This window comes from Saccostrea cucullata, unplaced genomic scaffold, assembly GCF_032062105.1.
Source record: "Saccostrea cucullata isolate Sc308-1 unplaced genomic scaffold, CSIRO_AGI_Scuc_v1 ctg11270, whole genome shotgun sequence".
Lineage (NCBI taxonomy): Eukaryota > Metazoa > Mollusca > Bivalvia > Ostreida > Ostreidae > Saccostrea > Saccostrea cuccullata.
In genome coordinates, this window is record NW_026922998.1 from 1 (window position 1) to 20,978 (window position 20,978).

At 34.8% G+C, this 20,978-nt stretch overlaps 2 protein-coding genes across 2 annotated transcripts; both read right to left on the minus strand.

Annotated features, from left to right (window-relative positions):
• Positions 1–1,437: 1,437 nt before the first annotated feature.
• On the minus strand, positions 1,438–7,712 carry LOC134262912 (uncharacterized). Its single transcript, XM_062745234.1, has 6 exons — positions 7,420–7,712; positions 6,434–6,689; positions 6,113–6,303; positions 3,812–3,898; positions 2,939–3,052; positions 1,438–1,611 (listed from the first exon to the last, which is right to left on the minus strand). Exons 1-6 carry the CDS (start codon positions 7,632–7,634, stop codon positions 1,506–1,508), a joined length of 969 nt encoding a protein of 322 aa, XP_062601218.1. The 5' UTR covers positions 7,635–7,712; the 3' UTR covers positions 1,438–1,505.
• A 5,767-nt stretch (positions 7,713–13,479) lies between these two features.
• LOC134262911 (N-terminal EF-hand calcium-binding protein 3-like) lies at positions 13,480–20,972 on the minus strand. The gene is made up of 9 exons (XM_062745233.1): positions 20,887–20,972; positions 20,471–20,607; positions 20,257–20,375; positions 18,169–18,242; positions 17,981–18,034; positions 16,351–16,460; positions 15,679–15,756; positions 15,173–15,252; positions 13,480–14,946 (listed from the first exon to the last, which is right to left on the minus strand). Exons 1-9 carry the CDS (start codon positions 20,956–20,958, stop codon positions 14,924–14,926), a joined length of 747 nt encoding a protein of 248 aa, XP_062601217.1. The 5' UTR covers positions 20,959–20,972; the 3' UTR covers positions 13,480–14,923.
• Positions 20,973–20,978: the final 6 nt, after the last annotated feature.

Consider the following 20,978-nt stretch of genomic DNA (forward strand, 5'->3'; position numbering starts at 1 on the left):
GCTGAAATACAGTGAAACACGCTTATAGTGAACATATTTATAATGAATTTATGCTTACAGTAAAGTGATCTTCATGCCCTGTGACTTTGAAATGTATTGTAAATCTGGCAGATATAACAAATTAAATGCTTCTTATAACAAAGCAAAATTGCCGGTCCACGGAACTTCATTATAACTGTGTTTTACTGTATTTCAAAGACTGGTACATGACAACTATGGGCAGGGTTCTTTTATATCATTTACCTATCTGTTACATCATTTACAATAATTGTTCATCATAGGTGAATGACCAAGGGGAATAACTACTGTAATCAAGAGCATTAAAATTGCTGTTATCTTCTCTCTATCATTGCTGTTACTTTCTCTTGGGCATAGCTATTTTCTCTATTGCTACATTTTTTTTCTCTCTATCATTGCTGTTATTTTCTCTCTATCGTTGCTGTTATTTTCTCTCTATCATTGCTGTTATTTTCTCTCTATCATAGCTGTTATTTTCTCTCTATCATTGCTGTTATTTTCTCTCTATCATTGCTGTTATTTTCTCTGTCTATCAGGAAGCATCAATCTGGAGGGGATTAAAGACCTGGACTGGGACGAGCTGTTCAGTCTCCCTAAGCACTACTGGCTGGACGACACCAGGGAGAGTAAGAGGTTCCTGGAGGATCAGGTGGGAATCGACGTCCCCCAGCCCATCTGGGACGAACTCAATGCCCAGGAGAAACGCATCCAGGAGGAGCTATAAGAATTACGTGATCCAAGAGAGACAATCTGATCTTTCCTGCTATAAGCTTTTTAAAATGTTTTTTTTTTTTGCAAATTTAGGAAGGAATTAATATCCTGCCTAACAAAGACTTCAATTTGTGAATGGATGTTGTCTGTACCATGTATAGAAAGTTAAATGCAGTTTCATTAGAAAGTATGAATAGGAATCAGAAGCTTTACTTACAAATCATGGATACAAAATGCATAATATTGTAAATACTTTGATGGAACTATATACTTGATTTTAAGAACATTGATTATTAGATCTCTACAGGATAATGTGACAAATTTTCGAGCCGTTTGTTACTGATATTGTATTAACTGTTGTGTAGGACTTTTGTTTTGAGGGACTCGAATGCTTACTAGAGATGGCTGTATCAGATAATATGCTTCTGTCCATCATGTTATCCTTGTTCTGTTTCATTGTTACAGATCCCAACAATCGGTGCATTTTGTTTCGTTAAGGTGTTGCTTTCTCGTGCCATTTTATTTGCTTGTTTATATTGTAGGATGTACATGTATTAATTCATTTTATTTAAGTAAACATTAGTCTTAACTGTCTTTATATTTTTTTTTTATGAGATCAGGGATAAAACCTGTAAAAATGACAACCATAGACACTTATCATAATGAAGGCCTATTTTTTTTTTTAATAGAATTAGTTTATTACAATCAAGAAGAAAGAGACTGGCATTCAGAATCGGTAATATACACCTTATTAAACAGTATGTAACAGACAATGTTCACACTTTGTTATAGGGGTTAAATGGGTACGTTAATGTTACAGTTTTAGACAGGGGGCCTTTCCTGGCAAATGATTGCTTCCTGTATTCTTCAAGAGGAAGTTCCCTAAAAAAAAAAAAATAAATCATGGATACATTTTGAAAGAAATGTGGATCATTTAAATAAACTGATTTCTTTAGTATATGATGAAATCGCTCTGTTGAAAAAGTCATAAGATGATCACCTGAGGCAAAATGCTCACCTGACATAAACATAGAGATCTTGTAGCTCTGCCTTTTGAACAAACTTACAAATTGTAGACTTAATCTTGCCAAAGTTGCTGTATTTTATAAAATTTAAAATTGTAAAACTGAACTCAAAATTGAATCTTTCCTATAGCTTAAAGCTTTTCCAGCACAGTGGTTTTCCTGACCAGTATATCTTCACTTTCAAGATTTTTGATTGATTTGAACATATTTTATTGCTTATACTTTACAATTGGGATTGGGCAAAAGTTCGAAAAACTTATTACGCCCTCTCCCTACATATACATTATACCAAACATATTTACTTATACCAAACATATTTACTTATTTTTCTTATGTAATTTCCGTGAAATTTACCAAGTTGTTTTGGAGACGTTGAAAATTTAACAGACAGCAGACAATGGACAAATATTTCGAGAGAATTCTGTAGTTGGTTCAGGTGAGTTAAAAAGAATTCAATTACCTGATAAACAAGTCTCTATAACTGAGATACATTTTTTGTATCTGACGTTATCCTGGCCTTTTTAACCACAAATAAAATCTGTCTTTTAAAAAACGTCAGATATTTCGGTCTGTTCTTATACAAACCCTTTTTATATGCTGAAAACGGGGGATGTATAAAGTGGACTAAAGCAGCTGGAGAAAAAAACATTGATAGACTATCCCAATTTTTTTTCAGTTCAGGATCTACAGATCTGCAGCTACTAAATAAAATGGGGTAAAAATCACGTCACTCATATTGGTTAACAAAACTAGAACCCCAATTTGAGCTGATTTAGTTTTCTGTCATTGAGTCTAATGTCAGACTATGTAGAAATAACTCCCCCTTTCCGAACCCCCCCCCCCCCCTTCCCGGGCATCTTTTAAAACAAGTCCATGTAAACATGGTAAAGTATGGACTGTACTTTTGGTCACGAAATTAATATGAAAACGAAATTTTACAATTTTATGGCCAGTGACTTGCCATACACCAGTTTAGGTTTAATGCAGGATAAGATATTCTCTGTTGAGAAATCGGTGGCTCGTTTTGATACTCGTTGCCTTTATTAGGGCTTACATAGAGAAGGTGAGTGGGTATTAAAACGATCCGCCAACTTTTCAATAGAGAATGCAGGCTAAGCTTGAATCAAAACCAGCTGTAGTACTTTGTTTTTACTTAGAATTCACTAACTGACCAATCACAATACCTGTAGTTAGCTTTCATGGTGCTGACCATATACGTGGGTTCGGGGCGCCTGGTCAGTTTGCTCTCTGTTGGGGTCCTGGGTACAAAACCAGAGTAGCCCGGGCACTGTCGGACACTGAAATGTACACGGTACTGCGTCAATTACTGCTCATCAATACATGAATTACTATGTAAAAATGACATAAAATATTTTATCGAAGTCACATACAATAGACACTATAAATAAATAATAGAGATTGTAAGAATGTTTGCCATTTTACCTACCCCGATGCGTCGTCCTCCATTCTGCAGTGCCAGCTATATGACAATACTCAATATTTAATAATCTTATTTATAGAACCTTTAAACGCCAAGATTTCCCCCGTTTGGCTTTTCGTCAATAACATGCATTCAAACGCATTACAGCTGTATAACAATATTGAAATACAACAGACCATGCATTCTAGGGACAAGGTTATAAACAAATTATCTGTTGCAAGTTTCTATCAAAACCATTTTAAGGACAGAAGCTGGAATTTTTCTTAGGGGATAAAAAATACAACTCGGATTTTTAAAAAATATATAAATAATGGTACAAACGCCGAAACCTATTTTATTCATTTAAAAACAATAAAATTTGGTGTGGTTGTGGGTGGGTGGGTTGGGTTAGCACCCCCTCCCCTCGGAGGCTCCCCCGGCCACCAATGGGTCTTTAAATAGGAAGTTGGCAAATTCCAAAGTTTAATGAAATTAAGATTTTTGTTCCAGAATGTTAAATATTTTACACTTTTACGAATGTGATATTATATTATTGTACATTTTCCATTTACAATTCCAAATGCAAAATATCTAAGTTCATCGGAGGGCCCTTGATTGGTGAATATCATAAACTTACAATATACTGGAAAGTTGATCTTCTTTCACCAGCCTTCGTATTAATGGTGTATTGCTTCGGGGTTTTTCTCCCATTCCTTTGGATAGCCTGAAAATAAACAATAAATTCAATATAGCAACATAACAAAGTCCTGGGGGGGGGGGGGGGGGAGTGGTGTTCGATTCTCGTTCCTAAGACATACAGTACAACATTAGTAACTGTTCCTTCGCCGACTGTCCGGCATTTAAAGTCAAAGTCACGGGTATTTCGGATTTTAGGGTATGCTCTTCAAAAGTACATCTCTTGACAGGTACTAGCTAGACGTTGGCACAAAAAAAGAACCCTGGCTCTATCACAGACTCGATTTTAGCGCCACGCATTTAGGAGGCTTTATATTTCGAGGGAATATATTTCGAGGGAATTACTAAAACGTCATTTTGTCAAGTCAGATCCTATAGGAAGTGAAGCTTTGACCATATTTTGAATACAAAATTTATGGCACGCCAAATTCACAAAAATGAGCTAAACATAGTTTCACAGTTGATAAACTAGGTTTAAAGGTTGTAAACTATAGTTTATGAATGATAATCTAAGTTTATCTGTCTGTAATAAAGCGTTAACAGTAGATTTTGTTGATAAACATAGATTCACGTTTGTAAACTATAATTTACAATCGTAAACTATAGTTAAGAATTGTTAATCATAGTTTCACAAATCGAAACTATATTTATCAGTTAACAGTTAACTATAGTTAAGAGTTGTAAACTATAGTTTACAAACTGTGAAACTGTATTTATCAGATAATCTATGTTTTGCAATCGCAAATGATTGTTTTTCGGTGTTAAGTATAGTTTACGGTTGTGAAACATAGATTATCGCGTTAACTATGGTTTACAGATGTAAAATATAGATTAACGTTGTTAACTATAGTTTACAGTCCGTAAACTATAGTTTACAACCGATAAACCTAGTTTATCGATTGTGAAACTATGATTAGCTCATTTTTGTGAATTTGGCGTGCCATAAAAATTTTAAAAGGCCAATTTGACAACAGATTTACTGTTCTAATTACATTGAGCAATTGAGAGGCGTGACTATTTTAAAGAAAATTGGTTATTATATTCATGTAACATGTGGCACTAAATGTTCATTTTCATTTTTAGTTTCAATACTTTTTTTTGGGGGGGGGGATACTTCATATGTTTTCAAATTATACAGGGCCTCTGCTGATCTGTTAACAATAAAGCCTATGCTGACAATGGAGGATCTCAAACACAGCAAAAAGAACAGATAAGTCATTTAATTCAATGTAAGTTATAAGTAACTCGTCCAAATTCCCAAGCAAACTGTCCGTATAATTTCTTGGGTAGTAATATACGATACTAGTATTTACTGTAAATTAACTACCTGACGTACCTGCTTGTTTCTCCCAGCTGGTTTAAGGGTGAAGTGATAGCATAGCCCCGTATATAATTCTACTTTTAACAAGATTCGATAAAGTAGTCCACACTTAATTTACACAAACTGATTTGTTTGTAGACATTCGATCAATTCGTTTGATAGACGTTTTATATTTCTCTGTTCTGTCTAATTTGTCAACTTAAGAATGTTTGTCTTCTATTGCAAAGAATTGAATTATTTCAAGAGAGAGAGAGAATCGGCGCATGCTGGTAAAGAATGTAATTTATATTCATCGAAATTTTAAATTACTAATTTTCATAACCAACATTCTTTTGTAAATGTAGTTAAAGATAAAATGCAGAGTCTCCGTGCACTATGGAACCCTTATAGAAGATGTCCCCATTTTTTTTTTTACTTCTGTGCTCATACAATGGGCTGTTTCCTCCTCAGTGGGCGTCATTAAAATGCTACGGTTGAAGAAAGCAAGGACTTGGTTTGAAAACAGCTGCAGGTCTTAGTAATATTCTGAAGTACTGTGTAATTTATTTGCAGCCAAGTATTCAGAAACAACCGACCGCACTGCCATATACTAGCAATATTAAAATAAAAAGCAACAAAACGCAGAGAAATAAAGACCAAAATTTTTAAATAGAGGCACTGAAGATTGGACACTATAGCAATAAAGCAAGTTCTAGTTTAAAAGCTTTGAGTTAAGCCAAGTTCGGATACGAGTTACAGGGCATCAGAATACGTTTAAAAAGACCACGAAAATGTACAAAAATCTCAGTCTTTCTCGATAAGTTTCCTCCAAAGTTCGACAAGATCTATTAACTGGTATTTATTCATTTTAATATTCATTTAATCTTTTATTGGGGGCGGGGGGGGGGGGGGGTATTTCAACACCTTTAAGAAGAGTAATACCTTTTCAGCAGGAGTTTTTCCGGCTGGCTGTACGTTCGTTCACTCAGATCATCATGATGCACGACCCCCCGACTCTGTACGAAATCCCAGAATACCGCTCTCTGCCACTCCATAGGTTCAGGGTCATAGCGCTGCCCCGCGGACCGCACCATATTGGCCCGCTTCTCCAAAGTTGTGGAAGGAGGATCGATCTAGGGGAAAATTATTAAAGAAGAGTAAATGTCAATCCATGATTTATTACATAATTTGACTAATTATTTTTACTTATTTATTCATAATTTTTTTTACACATTTATATCTTATAGATAAATTTACACAGACCTGTGGGAATTTAAGACAAGCCTCCTCTGCGGCGGCTGTGGATGTTGACGTCCATCGTACCCGCTGAGCTAGCCTATTTATCAAGTTTGAATCCATCAGGCCAAACTTTGTACGCAGGACATGCACACTCTCTGGTCTCCCCATCACCTCTGAGCGAACCCTTCGGACACACTTTCGGTCCACTGCCGGTTTTGGTAGAGTACATGCTATTTTACTCGGAGAGGGACTCCCAGTAATTTCTTTAGGTTCCAAAAACCTAATTAAACAAATATTATTTAAAATATATGAATAAAATTAAAATCAAAACCTGTCGAAAAAGGATGAAACAAATCACTCGAGTCAAATTATACCGGTAGTCCATGCATATTTAATACAAATGCAGTCGTAAGCAAAACGGGGTGTTTGTATGGAGGGGTGGGGTGGGTGAGTTATTAGCAATAGCAGTTTAATAAAATTGACCTCTGCTCTCTATTTAAACCATTTCACTTTGCTTAACCGATGTTATGAATCCTAGTACGCGAGTCATTAGTATAATTTTACAGTTCAGAATTGTTACAAGATCTTGAGATCATTATTTCAATATCTGAATAAAAGTTATTACATACATGTTACACTATGAACTATTAATACATGAGTCAAATTAAACTACATAAAAAATCTTTGCACGAATTGAAATATTGTTTAGAGCCCTACATATTTTATTAGCGGTATTTAAGAAAATACATAGGCGCGGGAACCGGGGGGGGGGGCTTAGCTCCCCTACTTTTTTGTAAAGATAGACATTATATAGGCATTGAAAATTGGGGTTTACCTTTTTTGTTGGTTTAGCCCCCACTTTCAATTAGCCCCCCCCCCTTCAATTTGCTTCCGACGCCTATGCAATAAACCTATACGTCATTTTTTTTTCAAAGTAGTAATATAGTACTTATAATAGCAATGGCAAAATATCATACAGCTGCATGTAAATGGTGTGTTTGTTTCCTTACCGACCAGTGTTGATGCATTTTGTACCCAGTCCTAGCACAGGTCCCTCCTCCGGATCACGCTCCTGTTGTCTTTTGGGGCCCACAGGTTCTATTGGGAACTGTCTTGGGGGCTGTTGTAGGGTCCCCTTACTAACAATGGAGGGTAGCTGGAGAAAACGGACGGGGCTACGGAAGGGGGAGGGGGCATAACATTGCTGGTAAGTTGTCATTGTCATCCTGCCTCCATTTGCAAAGTTTTACACCGACGGACAACTATTGTGACGTCGGTATTCCAACCCTTATTGTAACGTCATAAATAGATGTAAAGTTGATTGTGACGCCCGGGATAGGTTACCCTGATTATGATGTCATAAATATATGTACAGAAGATATAAAGATATAAAGATATAAAATCGACAGATCCACCCATTAATACTTTACTTCATCTATTTGATCACATGATCAAGCCAATAGCTAACTATGGATCCGAAATATGGGGTATATTGTCATCATCAATGCAAGGAAAAGAAAAATGTTTATTTGATACATTTAATTAAAGATTGGGAGATTGAAAATCTTCATATGAAATTTTGCAAATTTATCATAGGGTCTGGGAAAAGAAGTACCAATATTGCAGTTCTATCTGAACTGGGTAGATAACCACTATTTTATTCTATTATTATAGCAATTATATCTTACTGGCACAGACTGGAAACATGCCTGAAAACTCTTTGTTATACAGTACATACAAAGAAAGCATTATCTTGGACAGTTGTAATGTAAATAGTCGGTTTTCAAATGTAACATATTTCTGTGACAGAATGGGCATGGATTTGTCAAGATGTAAATCAATGAAACTAATAACTTTAAAGAAACATCTGAAAAATATTATTAGAGAGGATTTCCTTCAATATTGGTTTAAACAAAGAGATGATGATTGTCTATCGGGTAAACTTACAACATATTTCTATATAAAAAGAAGTTTTGAAATTGAAAAGTATTTATTATTAAAAAATTTTGAACAAAGAAAAATTATATGCAAATTTAGAGTGAGTTCACATAACCTCAGAATAGAAAGTGGAAGATACGAAAAAAACTAAACTCTGTAGGAGAGCAAACCACCCTTGCAAGAAATGAAAGAATTTGTAGAATGTGCGACATGGACTGTGTGGAAGATGAGATACACTCACTGATTGAATGTCCATTATATAAACATGATAGAGATGACTTTTTTAATATTATTGCTAAAAGTAATAAAAATTTCTATACTTTAACAAATAAAGAAAGATTTTTATGGATTATGTCAAATGAAAATGACATGTGCTTATCAAGCTGGGTAATTTTTTAATCAATATCTTTAAAATAAGAAATAGCAAATTATGCAATGTTAAAGAAAGAAACAAATAAATACAAAAGAGTAATAATGTTTATACTCTAATAATTTAATTATGGTTGTAACGATGTATTTGATTGGACAAAAAATTATTCTATATCGTATAAAATGGGTTGCCTACGTCACAATGACGTGCGTCAAAAACGTATCAATCCGCCTGACGTTACATTCAAATTTTGCACAAATTGAAGTCATTTTGTTAGAACAATAATCTTTTTTTCTTACATCAAATGAATGAAAATTAAATTATAAGCAATGAATTTAATAGCTACCCATTTTATACGGTATAAACTGGGTTGGAACAGTTTACGCTTTTTTTTATAAACCGCTTCGCGGTTTATAAAGCGTAAACTACCCCAATCCAGTTTATACCGTATAAAATGGGTAGCTATTAAATTCATTCCTTAAGTAAAAAAAAAAAAACAAACTTATATTTACAGTATGTTGATTATATATGTTGTAATCCTTAACTGCTGTAACATCATTTATCTTTTGTTAGTTGCTGCTATCAATTTTGAATTTCTTCTTGTGTTTTTCTTATTACTTGTATGCCCTGATGTGCCCCAAATTGGTATTAATAAATCTTATAGTTGATTGTGACGTTAGAGATAGGTTACCCTGATTGTGACGTCATAAATAGATGTAAAGTTGATCGTGACGTTGTCGGCAAACAAGTGCAATAATTGTTATATAAAATATTAACTTTTTTCTTTTCAGTGTTAGATTACGTAAAAGTTACTGCGGAACTGTAATGCTATTTTAGTCTTTGACTATAACGCTACAGATCCCGTTATGCAAATAAGGTGTAATTTATGGCGCAAGATTTTCTGCGCACGGTCGGGGGAGACTTTCTCCATTTTCCAGCTTGGTCAATCAACTACCTTTCACTAACTACAGGCCGACAGGAAGCAATTTTAGTTTGGGGACATTATTGTGGGGGTACAGGTTTATGGTAGCTATGTTTTCTATCGTGCTCTATATATATATCGGCATAATTACCCCCCCCCCCCGTTCCTACAATGAAAAATATTTTAATTTAAAATAAATATCAATAAATCACCGTTTCCACCAAATGTTTCGAAAACTTTTATAGAAATGATCAGGGAGTTTTTGAATTATATCGGAATGTACCCTTCAAATTAAGCTGTATTAAAATCAGGTACAAAAACAATGAGAAAGCTTATATTCCCGATGTAGTTCTGATAAAAATCCAGCCAGTTCACCCAGATATAATTTAATTTTAGTTGTAACAAGTCATTTGATTGGTTAAACGGTTTTATTCATTTTGTATAACATAACTTGCCTACGTCACAATGATTTACGTCAAAAACGTACCCGGGGTATTACTCCGCTTGACTTTACCTTTTAAAATATGCGATATTTGAAGCCTTTTTCCGAAGGAAAAATGGAAAAATTGTCTAATTGTCTACATTGAAATTAAATTATAAGGAATGAAGCTTTGCAGTTTAGAAAGCCTAAACCCTCCCAAGTTATGTTATATATCGTATAACAAAAGTTGAAATAAGCTTCAGTCATTCCTTAAGTGTTATATGTACATCTGATCAAGTTAGCTACACTGTTTCTAGTATCACGAATGACCTTCGTGATTTTCCTTAAAATATTACATACTAATCACTAGTGCATTAACTGCAAACATGTTCTCCAAACCAATTATTAAATGTGAGGTGGGGACATAGTGAGCATATCAGACCTCCCTCACTTTCATATATTAAGTTACAAATGGTGGGTTGATTTTTCATTATTGTGTTAAAATATTATGTACTGCTGTGACTTTTCAATCTCTGATTGCAATGTCATGTGGTAGTGTGATTTTCCATTTTCTGGTGGAACCGATATGTGGTGGTGTTGTTTTCACTTTGGTGGTGTTGTTTTCACTTTCTGGTTGAACTGATATGTGGTGGTGGTTGTTTTCAGTGTTAGGTTGAATTGATATGTGGTTGTGTTGTTTTTTGTCATGTTGAACTGGTATGCAGTGGTGTTGTTTTCACTTTCAGGTTGAACTGATATGTGGTGGTGTTGTTTTCACTTTGGTGGTGTTGTTTTCATTGTCAGGTTGAACTGATATGTGGTGGTGTTGTTTTCATTGTCCGGTTGAACTGATATGCGATGGTGGTGTTCTCATTGTCTGGTTGAACTGATATGTGGTGGTGGTGTTTTCATTGTCATGTTGAACTGTTATGTGGTGGTGGTGTTTTCATAGTCATGTTGAACTGATATGTGGTGGTGTTATTTTCATTGTCATGTTGAACTGATAAGTGGTGGTGGTGTTTTCACTGTCAGGTTGAACTGATATATGTGGTGTTGTTTTCATTGTCAGGTTGAACTGATATATCGTGGTGGTGTTTTCATTGTCAGGTTGAACTGATATGTGGTGTCATTTTCATTGTCAGGTTGAACTGATATATTGTGGTGGTGTTTTCATTGTCAGGTTGAACTGATATATTGTGGTGGAGTTACTTACATTGTCAGGTTGAACTGATAAGTGGTGGTGTTATTTTCATTGTCAGGTTGAACTGATATGTGGTGGTGGTGTTTTCATTGTATGGTTGAACTGATATGTGGTGTTGTATTCATTGTCAGGTTGAACTGATATGTGGTGGTGTTGTTTTCATTGTCTGGTTGAACTGATATGTGGTGGTTTTGTTTCCACTGTCTGGTTGAACTGATATGTGGTGGTTTTGTTTCCATTGTCTGGTTGAACCGATATGTGAGGGAGTTGTTTTCATTGCCTGGTGGAACTGATATATGGTGGTGTTGTTTTCATTGCCTGGTTGAACTGATATGTGGTGGTGGTGTTTTCATTGTCAGGTTGAACTGATATGTGGTGGTGTTGTTTTCATTGTCAGGTTGAACTTATATGCGGTGGTGTTGTTTTCATTGACTGGTTGAACTGATATGTTGTGGTGTTGTTTTCATTGTCTGGCTGAACCGAAATGTGGAAGCATAATTTTTTCTGTGTCTGGTTGAAATGATTTTTTTATCCTCTCTTTTTGATCTTCTCTTTGTCTTTTTAATTTACAATCCTTGTTATCCCAAAAATCTTGATTTATAACTATGCATAAATTATTCGTACTGATTACAGGGAAATGTTCAACTCTTTTTTTCCTGTATCACAAGTGCAAATTTAAAATTGGGTGAAAATCAAAGAAAACAATATTATCTCTTTTACAGAATTGTGTGTAGGCAAATTAAAAACAGGCAAAATTGTTTGCAGGTGTAAAAGAGCCAAAATAAGAAGGGGCGAAAATAACCCTGCATACAGTATCTCGATGGAAACAGAACAGAATAGTACATTTGTTGTCAACATACATGTATTCTTAGGTTAAATTAACTAATAAATTTAAACAATTATATAAATGGACACATGCATAACATATATTAGACCTGGCCATGGATTTCTGTAAAACCTAGAAATCCTTATTCATTTAATTCATGGTTAATAATAATTCAGAATCAGTAAAATATTAGAGTGTTTCAGCAATAGCTTAGCATTATTATACAAAAATGATAACAGAAGAAATTTTGAATTATGCAACAGATATATATATATAAGTTCATATATTGCATTTAATAACATAAACAAAAAAAATATTAAGTATATCTGGCCCATAATGTTGCTGTGTTTTATTTGAACCAGAGACGTTACATCTCATAGGTTTACAAATTTAACTACACATGTTCATATCTTTCTTCACACAGAAAAACAGTTTTAGAGAACCTTCACTGAATCCCTTCTGTGTACACATTCCTCATGTACTCCCTACAAGACTTCACTTTATCCCAACACATTTCCTTCTGCATGATAATCATACAATTACTTTCATTAACTATATGTATGTGGAACTAAAAATTTTTGTTCACTATTTTTGCTGATTTGAATATTGTTTTGAAACAAGAAATTTCAATTTATAAGGATGTTTTAAATGTCATCTTAAAATCTGTTCAATATACATGTAGAGACAAAACATGTGTACCTTTTGACTGAGCAACTACATCTAGATCTCGATATTAGTTACACAAGGAATCAAAAATAAGAATCCTTTATAGAGAAATACAAAGCTATGAGGAAAACAATATTATTTTATAAAACTACTCACTACTTTAAAGTATTTCCAGTTTTGATATACAGTATATGCACTGTATTTAAATGCTATCATTCTATGGACACATCTTTATATTTCTATACTATACGAGGGGCATTTCAAAAGTCCTGAGAACTGTTTAATAAAAATTTAACAGTTTTACGGAAATTGTTGAATTTGATATCATTGGAAAGATCAGAAAAATATGCACAAATTGTGACGTCACTTTATATTTTTTATGACGTAATAACTCCGAAAATGACGTCATGCTTCCGCATGCTTACAATACTGGCCATAAAAATGACGTAACAAAAGACACAATTTCCTCAAATAAGAATTTTTAAAAACAAATTTTGCTCATTACTCGGGCGCAAGCTATCGGACGCAAATGCCAGTTGGTAGAATGTTTACATAGACTACAGTCTATCATATGGTGTTCTATTTCGGAGATCTTCTTGTTCTGAAAAGGTTTAAGCGATTATCAAACATGTTTTTATCGAATCTCGCTCAAAATATTGCGTAAAACAGTCCTAATTTTGTGAAAAAGGCAAAGATGACAATCAAAGAAAAATAGATGAGTGTGTTACAGAATTTGATGGCATCAATTCTTCAGGTGTTTTAACCAGATTTGTGGGATCGATGAAGGCTCAAGAGAAGTTAAGTTTAGTGTACCCCATATTTTCTCGTAAAATCCAAAATGGCACGGGCGCAGTTGTAACCCCATCGAACCTCCACATATTCGCAAAATTTAATTCATGGAAATTAAATAAGATTCTACATGTCTGTGTAACTTATAAACCTTTCTTGGATTCAAAAGTCAAAAGCAGTAGTGAGTTTTGGGGCGCCGGAGTTGAACCTATAAGAAAAAATACGGACAGAAACAAGTCAGGGGCAAGACTTTTATACATTTTATTTGTAAACGATAAGAGTACTGTTACTCAAAATACATTTGTTGAAAACCGCATTAATATACTTCAGTTTTATACAGAATATGTTTTATTTCATACAATGGAGAACTATATAAAAGACCGAAAATCCAGTCGTATCATGTAACTTAAAATCATAAACTAGAGGTACTGTGAGCGATGAGCTCACTAAATGATACCCCCCGCCTCCCATATGGTTATAACTGGTGAAAAAGTCCATGTTTTCCTGTGGCCGGGAAACCCAAAATATGTGTCGGATCAAAAAGTAAAGTAGGAGGTGCACAATGGCAGTATGTAATAAGGATTCTGTGAAAGTTTCATCAAATTTCATTCAGTGGTATGAGAGGAGTTACGGATAAGAGATGGGTACCCAAAAGCGTAACAGACGGACGGACGGAATTAACGATTACTATATACCCTCCCGCTTTTCAAGCGGGGGGGTATAATGAATGTTGATGATAGCATAACCGGACATAAACCGTGCTAGTAAACAAACCAAACAATGAAATATAGAATTGTTGATAAACAGTTCCATACTCCTACTCTACTTCTGTGCAAATGAAAATTTTCTTTGAAATATTTTTTCAAATAAGCCTTTGGCAGCACTTTTAAAATCGTCTCATGTGGATAAAAACGCGACTTTTCAGTATGCTAAACATTCTAGATTCTGACGTCATTTTCGGAGATTTTACGTCATAAAAATTATAAAGTGACGTCACAATATGTGTATATTTTTCTGATTTTTCCAATGATATAAAACTCAATAATTTCCGTAAAACGGTTTTTTTCTTATTAAACAGTTCTCAGGACTTTTGAAATGCCGCTCGTATAACACCGATTGTTTATGATGACACAGATGTTACTGAATTCATATCAGTAGAAAATTTAAATATCAGTAAACACGTAAAAAAAAAACACTATAAAATGATGACTAACAATAAACAAAAAGGTAATATAAAATACAACATAGAATTGTGCACAGCAGAGGTAAAATAAAAGTTTGATAAAAGACTTGGCTATAATATCTGTCAGTACAGTAGACCACTGCAGGCCTATACCCTGCATACACGACAGTTGTCTTCCCTCCTCCCTGACAGGACTCTTTATTGCTTCAACCACCAGATTTCTAAAATCACACAGAATAACATGTAATTAATAGTGGAATCATAATGAAAAAAAGATAAGTAAAACGGGTAAGTATTAAATTGCTTTTGCGCTTGTATATGTATGTGCTCATCAGTATGTTATATGGCATAATTTTTTTAACAATATAACTCTGCTAATAATAAATTTATTCATAAATTAAATTATTTCCATGAATTAATTAACAGTTAATGAGCTGTTTGTCATACTTGGGAAGGTGATTGAGGACAGGGAGACATTTGACGTTAGACCAGAAAACACAGAATCAAAGGACTTCTTCTCCCGATATCTGAAATAGAAAGTGAAACAAGATATAGCAGCTGTCTTAAATATATAAATACAAATATCTAAATACAAAAATATCTAAAATAGAAAGTGAAACAAGCTAGCAACACAAAGTCTTAAAATATCTAAAAACACAAATATCAAAAAAATATAGTAAGGCTAGCTAGTAAACAAAGTCACAGATTTTGTGGTAATTGAAGAGGTACCAGTGTTTATCTCTCAAATAGTTCCTTTTTTCCTGTGTATTTAGATTTTATGATAAAGCTATACACAACACTTTTCAGAGAATGGAAACACACCTGGCATGCTTTCTGTTCCATCTGGTACACAAAAGCATGTATTCATCTGTTTATATTGAAAACACCTTAAAAATATCCAATACATGTACTGACAACAAATATAATCCGAATTTCCTCTGTCTGTTACTTACTGCTTCTCCTTGTCTTCTGCTTCCCAGATTTCATACAGCGTAAACACTCCAGTATCTTTGAAGAACCTCACACTAATACTACAATAATAAAGAGCAAGTTATTAATTTTACTTTAACATCCATCATATATGAATACATTTTAACTGAAAATACAGACATTTGATTTGCATCATACTACAGTTTTCTCAAAATTAAGTTCTAATTGATTATCTAAGTTCATCTTATGCTCAGTTATTAACCTACATAAATAATTCAGAAATGAAAACGGTCCGTATGATGTTAAATTACATGAATTTTATTACACAGTGGCTTGTGAATAGTTTAGTTTTCTTTTTGTTTTTTATTTTCTGATTCATTTGATTACAGCTAGTGACTTGATAGTTTCTGAGTTAATTTCTGACTTGAGAATCCCCAGAGAATTTGTTTAAATTTTGACTTGCTGTAGTGCCCCTGATGACTCGTTTGTTTCTGAGTAAATTTTGGACTCACTTGAGTGCACCAGGAGGATTGGTTTCTGAGTTAATTTTGGACTCACTTGAGTGCACAGGAACATTGGTTTCTGAGTTAATTTTGGACTCACTTGAGTGCACCAGGAGCATTGGTTTCTGAGTTAATTTTGGACTCACTTGAGTACACCATGAGCATTGGTTTCTGAGTTAATTTTGGACTCACTTGAGTGCACCAGGAGCGTTGTTCGTGTCCTCCACATACTGACGGAGAGTCGTACGGAAATCTTCTTCTTTCCCCTTGACGACCTCCATATTCCTCTGCTGCAGGATGTACTACAGAACAAACATAAAGAGCTATTGAAATGTGTAGGACTCTATAATAACAGAACATACGAGGGATGTTCAATAAATAATGTCATCTGAGCTCGGAAAGAAGCAAATGACGCTTTTCAATGAATAAATCTTCATGATTTTACTTATTAATCTCTTTTGATTCAAACAGATGTCCGTGAAATTTTTTATCTTATTTCTGATTGTATTTAGAACTCATTTTTGGATATGACCCTTAGTATACTGGAAAATGGCAGATCCAATGATTTCCTGGACTTGTTTCTTCTTTCTGAAAGGTGTTTTTTCAAGTTTGGAAATAGAAACAAGTCAAAAGGTCAAAGATCTGGTGAATATTGTTAATGTGAAAAAATATTATCTTTCTTTTTATCCCGAAAATGCATTTACTCTTCAGGGGTGCGGGTTTGGACGCTGTCAAAAAGAAATTTAATGTAGTGAATTCCTGATTCTAGGTCCTTCCTCTAATAAACCTTTCGATTTTTTTGCAAAAAAATTGCTTTCTAGACTCCTCCAGAAATTAAACTGTCTCCCCAAATACAAAATTGAACAATGGTACCACTAATATTTAAGAAAATTGCATATTAATCTGTCTTTGTGCTCTTGCATACCTTTGCTCTTGTCAGACCATTGCTGTTTTCATCAAGTACATCTTATTGGAAATTTTGAATTGAGTGTTTTAAGCAATAGATTCATGTTCCATTATCTGTCTGAATATGAAACAAACGTGGATAACTACAATTACTGATATTTTAAAATAATTTTTAAGACATTCCTACACGCTGTCGTTTTCACTCATTTTTCAAAATAAAGGGTGATCTTTGAATACCAAGCTTTTTTACCGTCAAAGCTTCTTAGAAACATAGTAAACTACTCCCGATATGATGTATATCAAATTTGCTATGTGTCTTCAGTCAGTCATACATCATCAAATATTATTTGTTGAAATTGGGCAAATAGTACATAAGTTGTTATAATTTTTGTTGGCAAGGACGGTACCCATTTTTGATGCCCATTATATAATTTTTTATCATTGAAATCCACTTGCTTATTTGTCTATAAAACAGGCAATGATTGATGTATATGTCAGATATTTCAGTGAAAATTTATTTGGGATTTTTAACACGTTTTACAGCAGCTTTAATGAAGCTTTTATTTTCACTCTAGTTTACTGATTCTTTACCATTCATTTATAATGCAGTGTCTCGAATAGCCCTTGTTTCCCAGCTTCTCACGATGAAACTATGTGATGAAAAGTGGTCACATAAACTTTTATCAGTTCATTAAAGACTCAATAATGAGAGAAAGTCTAAATTAATGTCATATGATTTCTATGTTGTATGTCATCGAGCCAATGACATTATTTATTGAACGTCCCTCGTATTTGAAGAAATCTGTGAAGATCAATCCCGTTAAGTATGTACCATATCAGTTCAGCATTCCCAATACAGTTTGTTAAAAATCCTTTTCCCTGTCCCTATAAATAACAATGACATAATTATAATTACCTGATCCTCGGCTGTGGCATTCATGTCTTCATCAACAAATCCTTTAAAGTTAACCTACAAGAAAGACAGGTTAACAAAGAAAAGGTTATTGCTATATCACTGTTCTTTTTTTTTTTTATCTCATATGAATTCAATCAAAGCCTTGTTTTTAAAAATATTCAGAATTTCATTTCTCTGAAATATTTTACCCCATGTTCCAGTCTGTCAAGCAGATCAGACAGTCTATCCACTTGTGCTGTTAGTGCTATAGGATTTACTGAACCTAAAGGAAGGAAATCAAAAATTATAAACAAACCCTGTTGTACCATATCAAGAAAACTAGAAATATGTCCATAGGACATGAATGCCCCACAAAGGATATATTAGTAAAGCAACAGTTTGGTTCAGGTAGGGCTTATAGTTAGTACGGAATAAAAATATAGGTCAGATCCAGCATCCGAAGCAAGTCTGGTAGTGTCCATCCCTAGATGCATCATCCATGAAAGTTTGGTTCAGGTAGGGCTTATAGTTACTTGGGAATAAAAATATAGGTCAGATCCAGCATCCAAAGTAAGTCTGGTAGTGTCCATCCCTAGATGCATCATCCATGAAAGTTTGGTTCAGGTAGGGCTTATAGTTACTTGGGAATGAAAATATAGGTCAGATCCAGCATCCGAAGCAAGTCTGGTAGTGTCCATCCCTAGATGCATCATCCATGAAAGTTTGGTTCAGGTAGGGCTTATAGTTACTTGGGAATGAAAATATAGGTCAGATCCAGCATCCGAAGCAAGTCTGGTAGTGTCCATCCCTAGATGCATCATCCATGAAAGTTTGGTTCAGGTAGGACTTACAGTTACTTGGGAATGAAAATATAGGTCAGATCCAGCATCCGAAGCAAGTCTGGTAGTGTCCATCCCTAGATGCATCATCCATGAAAGTTTGGTTCAGACAGGGCTTATAGTTACTTGGGAATGAAAATATAGGTCAGATCCAGCATCCGAAGCAAGTCTGGTAGTGTCCATCCCTTGATGCATCATCCATGCAAGTTTGGTTCAAGCAGGGCTTATAGTTACTTGGGAATGAAAATATAGGTCAGATCCAGCATCTGAAGCAAGTCAGGTAGTGTCCATCCCTAGATGCATCATCCATGCAAGTTTGGTTCAGGTAGAGCTTATAGTTACTTGGGAATGAAAATATAGGTCAGATCCAGCATCCAAAGCAAGTCTGGTAGTGTCCATCCCTAGATGTATCATCCATGCAAGTTTGGTTCAGGCAGGGCTTATAGTTACTTGGGAATAAAAATATAGGTCAGATCCAGTATCTGAAGCAAGTCTGGTAGTGTCCATCCCTAGATGCATCATCCATGCAAGTTTGGTTCAGGTAGGGCTTATAGTTACTTGGGAATGAAAATATAGGTCAGATCCAGCATCTGAAGCAAGTCTGATAGTGTTTATCCCTAGATACATCATCCATGCAAGTTTGGTTCAGGTAGGGCTTATAGTTACTTGGGAATGAAAATATAGGTCAGATCCAGCATCCGAAGCAAGTCTGGTAGTGTCCATCCCTAGATGCATCATCCGTGCAAGTTTGGTCCAAGTTGGCCTTATAGTTCCTTAGGAATGGACCTGCTCCAAAAACTTTAATCTGGTCACTTTATCTGGAAAATGTAGGTCAGATCCAGCATCCGAAGCAAGTCTGGTAGTGTTCATCCCTAGATGCATCATCCGTGCAAGTTTGTATCCATATGTGAAGTTTGATCACACCATCTTGAATGGTATGTTTAAAACTGAGCTAAACACTAATTTAAGAAAAGTGAGGTCAAGGTCAAAGGAAAGGTCAAGGTCAAAAAATGTTGATGCAGTTGCATAACTCTCATCAATATCTATCAGCATATGAAGTTTGATCAAAATATCTTGGATAGTTTCTTTGAAACTTAGCTTTGAACAGAGCTAAACGCAAAGTGTGACGGAAGGACAGAAGGACGGAAGGACGGAAGACGGACATGACAAACACTATATGCCCCGACCATATTCATGGCGGGGCATAAAAAGACAAGACTTATGTGCAACCATGTGTCCTTTTACCTTTTTTTTTTGCCCTGGGTCGCAATGTGTTTGAGATATCAAAATTTAACAGTATATGTTATGTAATACATAAAAGTTAAACTATGAAGCCTGGAATTCTCAAGATATTTGCAAGGTTTTGAGGGTGCCATGAAATGGATATTAATTGCAAAATAAAAGCCATCACCTAAATAGATTTTTTTTGACAGAACAGAGATGATATAAAACTGCTACCTTCTGAGGGGACTGAGGATTGACTACTGATCTGATGTTTGGTGCGACGTCCGACGCGCCCCGGAATAACGTCAGGCTTAGGCAGGACGTCACGAGGCTCGATAGGCTTGATGTCAGTGCTGCTCAAACAAAAATACCATTATATAACTTAAAAGCATGTCAGAAATAATTCTTCTTTCACAAATGATTTTTTCTAATGTCTTTTTAAACTTACTTTTCTGCTCGGGCTTCCTCGTCCATATGGTCTGAGGCCGACTCTAGGGGGCGCTGTAGGGCAGTCAGCTGACCAATACACTCACGCATTAAGAAGCGAGTGATGAACTTGTCAGTTCTGCTCTTTTCAGGATAAGTCTACAACCATACATGTACATGTATCAACACAGCAATAATTTCCACACAGATATGTAGAATTTAACAATTACCTTCAGTTTGTGCATTAAAAGCACACTTTTTCAGAATCTTTTTAAGAGACATGTGCACACTGTACCACAATTTTTGGTCAATATATTAAACTACTGACCAAGAAGAACTTGTATAAAAAAAATTGCTATAACACAGAATTATAGAATATATTTGAATACTAATAAGATCAATATGTTTTGTTTTACATGGTAGAGAGGCATGATTTACCTTGGCAGTGGACTGCAGTACATTGGTGACTTTGTGGTTCAGATCCTCCATTAGAGAATAAATCTCCTTCATTTCTCCCAGGTGATTACTGA

Excerpts from the sequence above, each read along its gene's own strand:
- LOC134262912 (XM_062745234.1), bottom strand. The coding sequence starts at position 7,634 with ATGACAATGACAACTTACCAGCAATGTTATGCCCCCTCCCCCTTCCGT. Across the intron at positions 6,690-7,419 it reads AAATGCATCAACACTGGTCG|GTTTTTGGAACCTAAAGAAA; the intron begins GTAAGGAAACAA and ends TTGTTTAATTAG. Across the intron at positions 3,899-6,112 it reads GAAAAACTCCTGCTGAAAAG|GCTATCCAAAGGAATGGGAG; the intron begins GTATTACTCTTC and ends GTTTATTTTCAG.
- LOC134262911 (XM_062745233.1), bottom strand. The coding sequence starts at position 20,958 with ATGAAGGAGATTTATTCTCTAATGGAGGATCTGAACCACAAAGTCACC. Across the intron at positions 20,608-20,886 it reads TACTGCAGTCCACTGCCAAG|ACTTATCCTGAAAAGAGCAG; the intron begins GTAAATCATGCC and ends GTATGGTTGTAG. Across the intron at positions 15,253-15,678 it reads GCAGAAGACAAGGAGAAGCA|ATATCGGGAGAAGAAGTCCT; the intron begins GTAAGTAACAGA and ends TTTCTATTTCAG.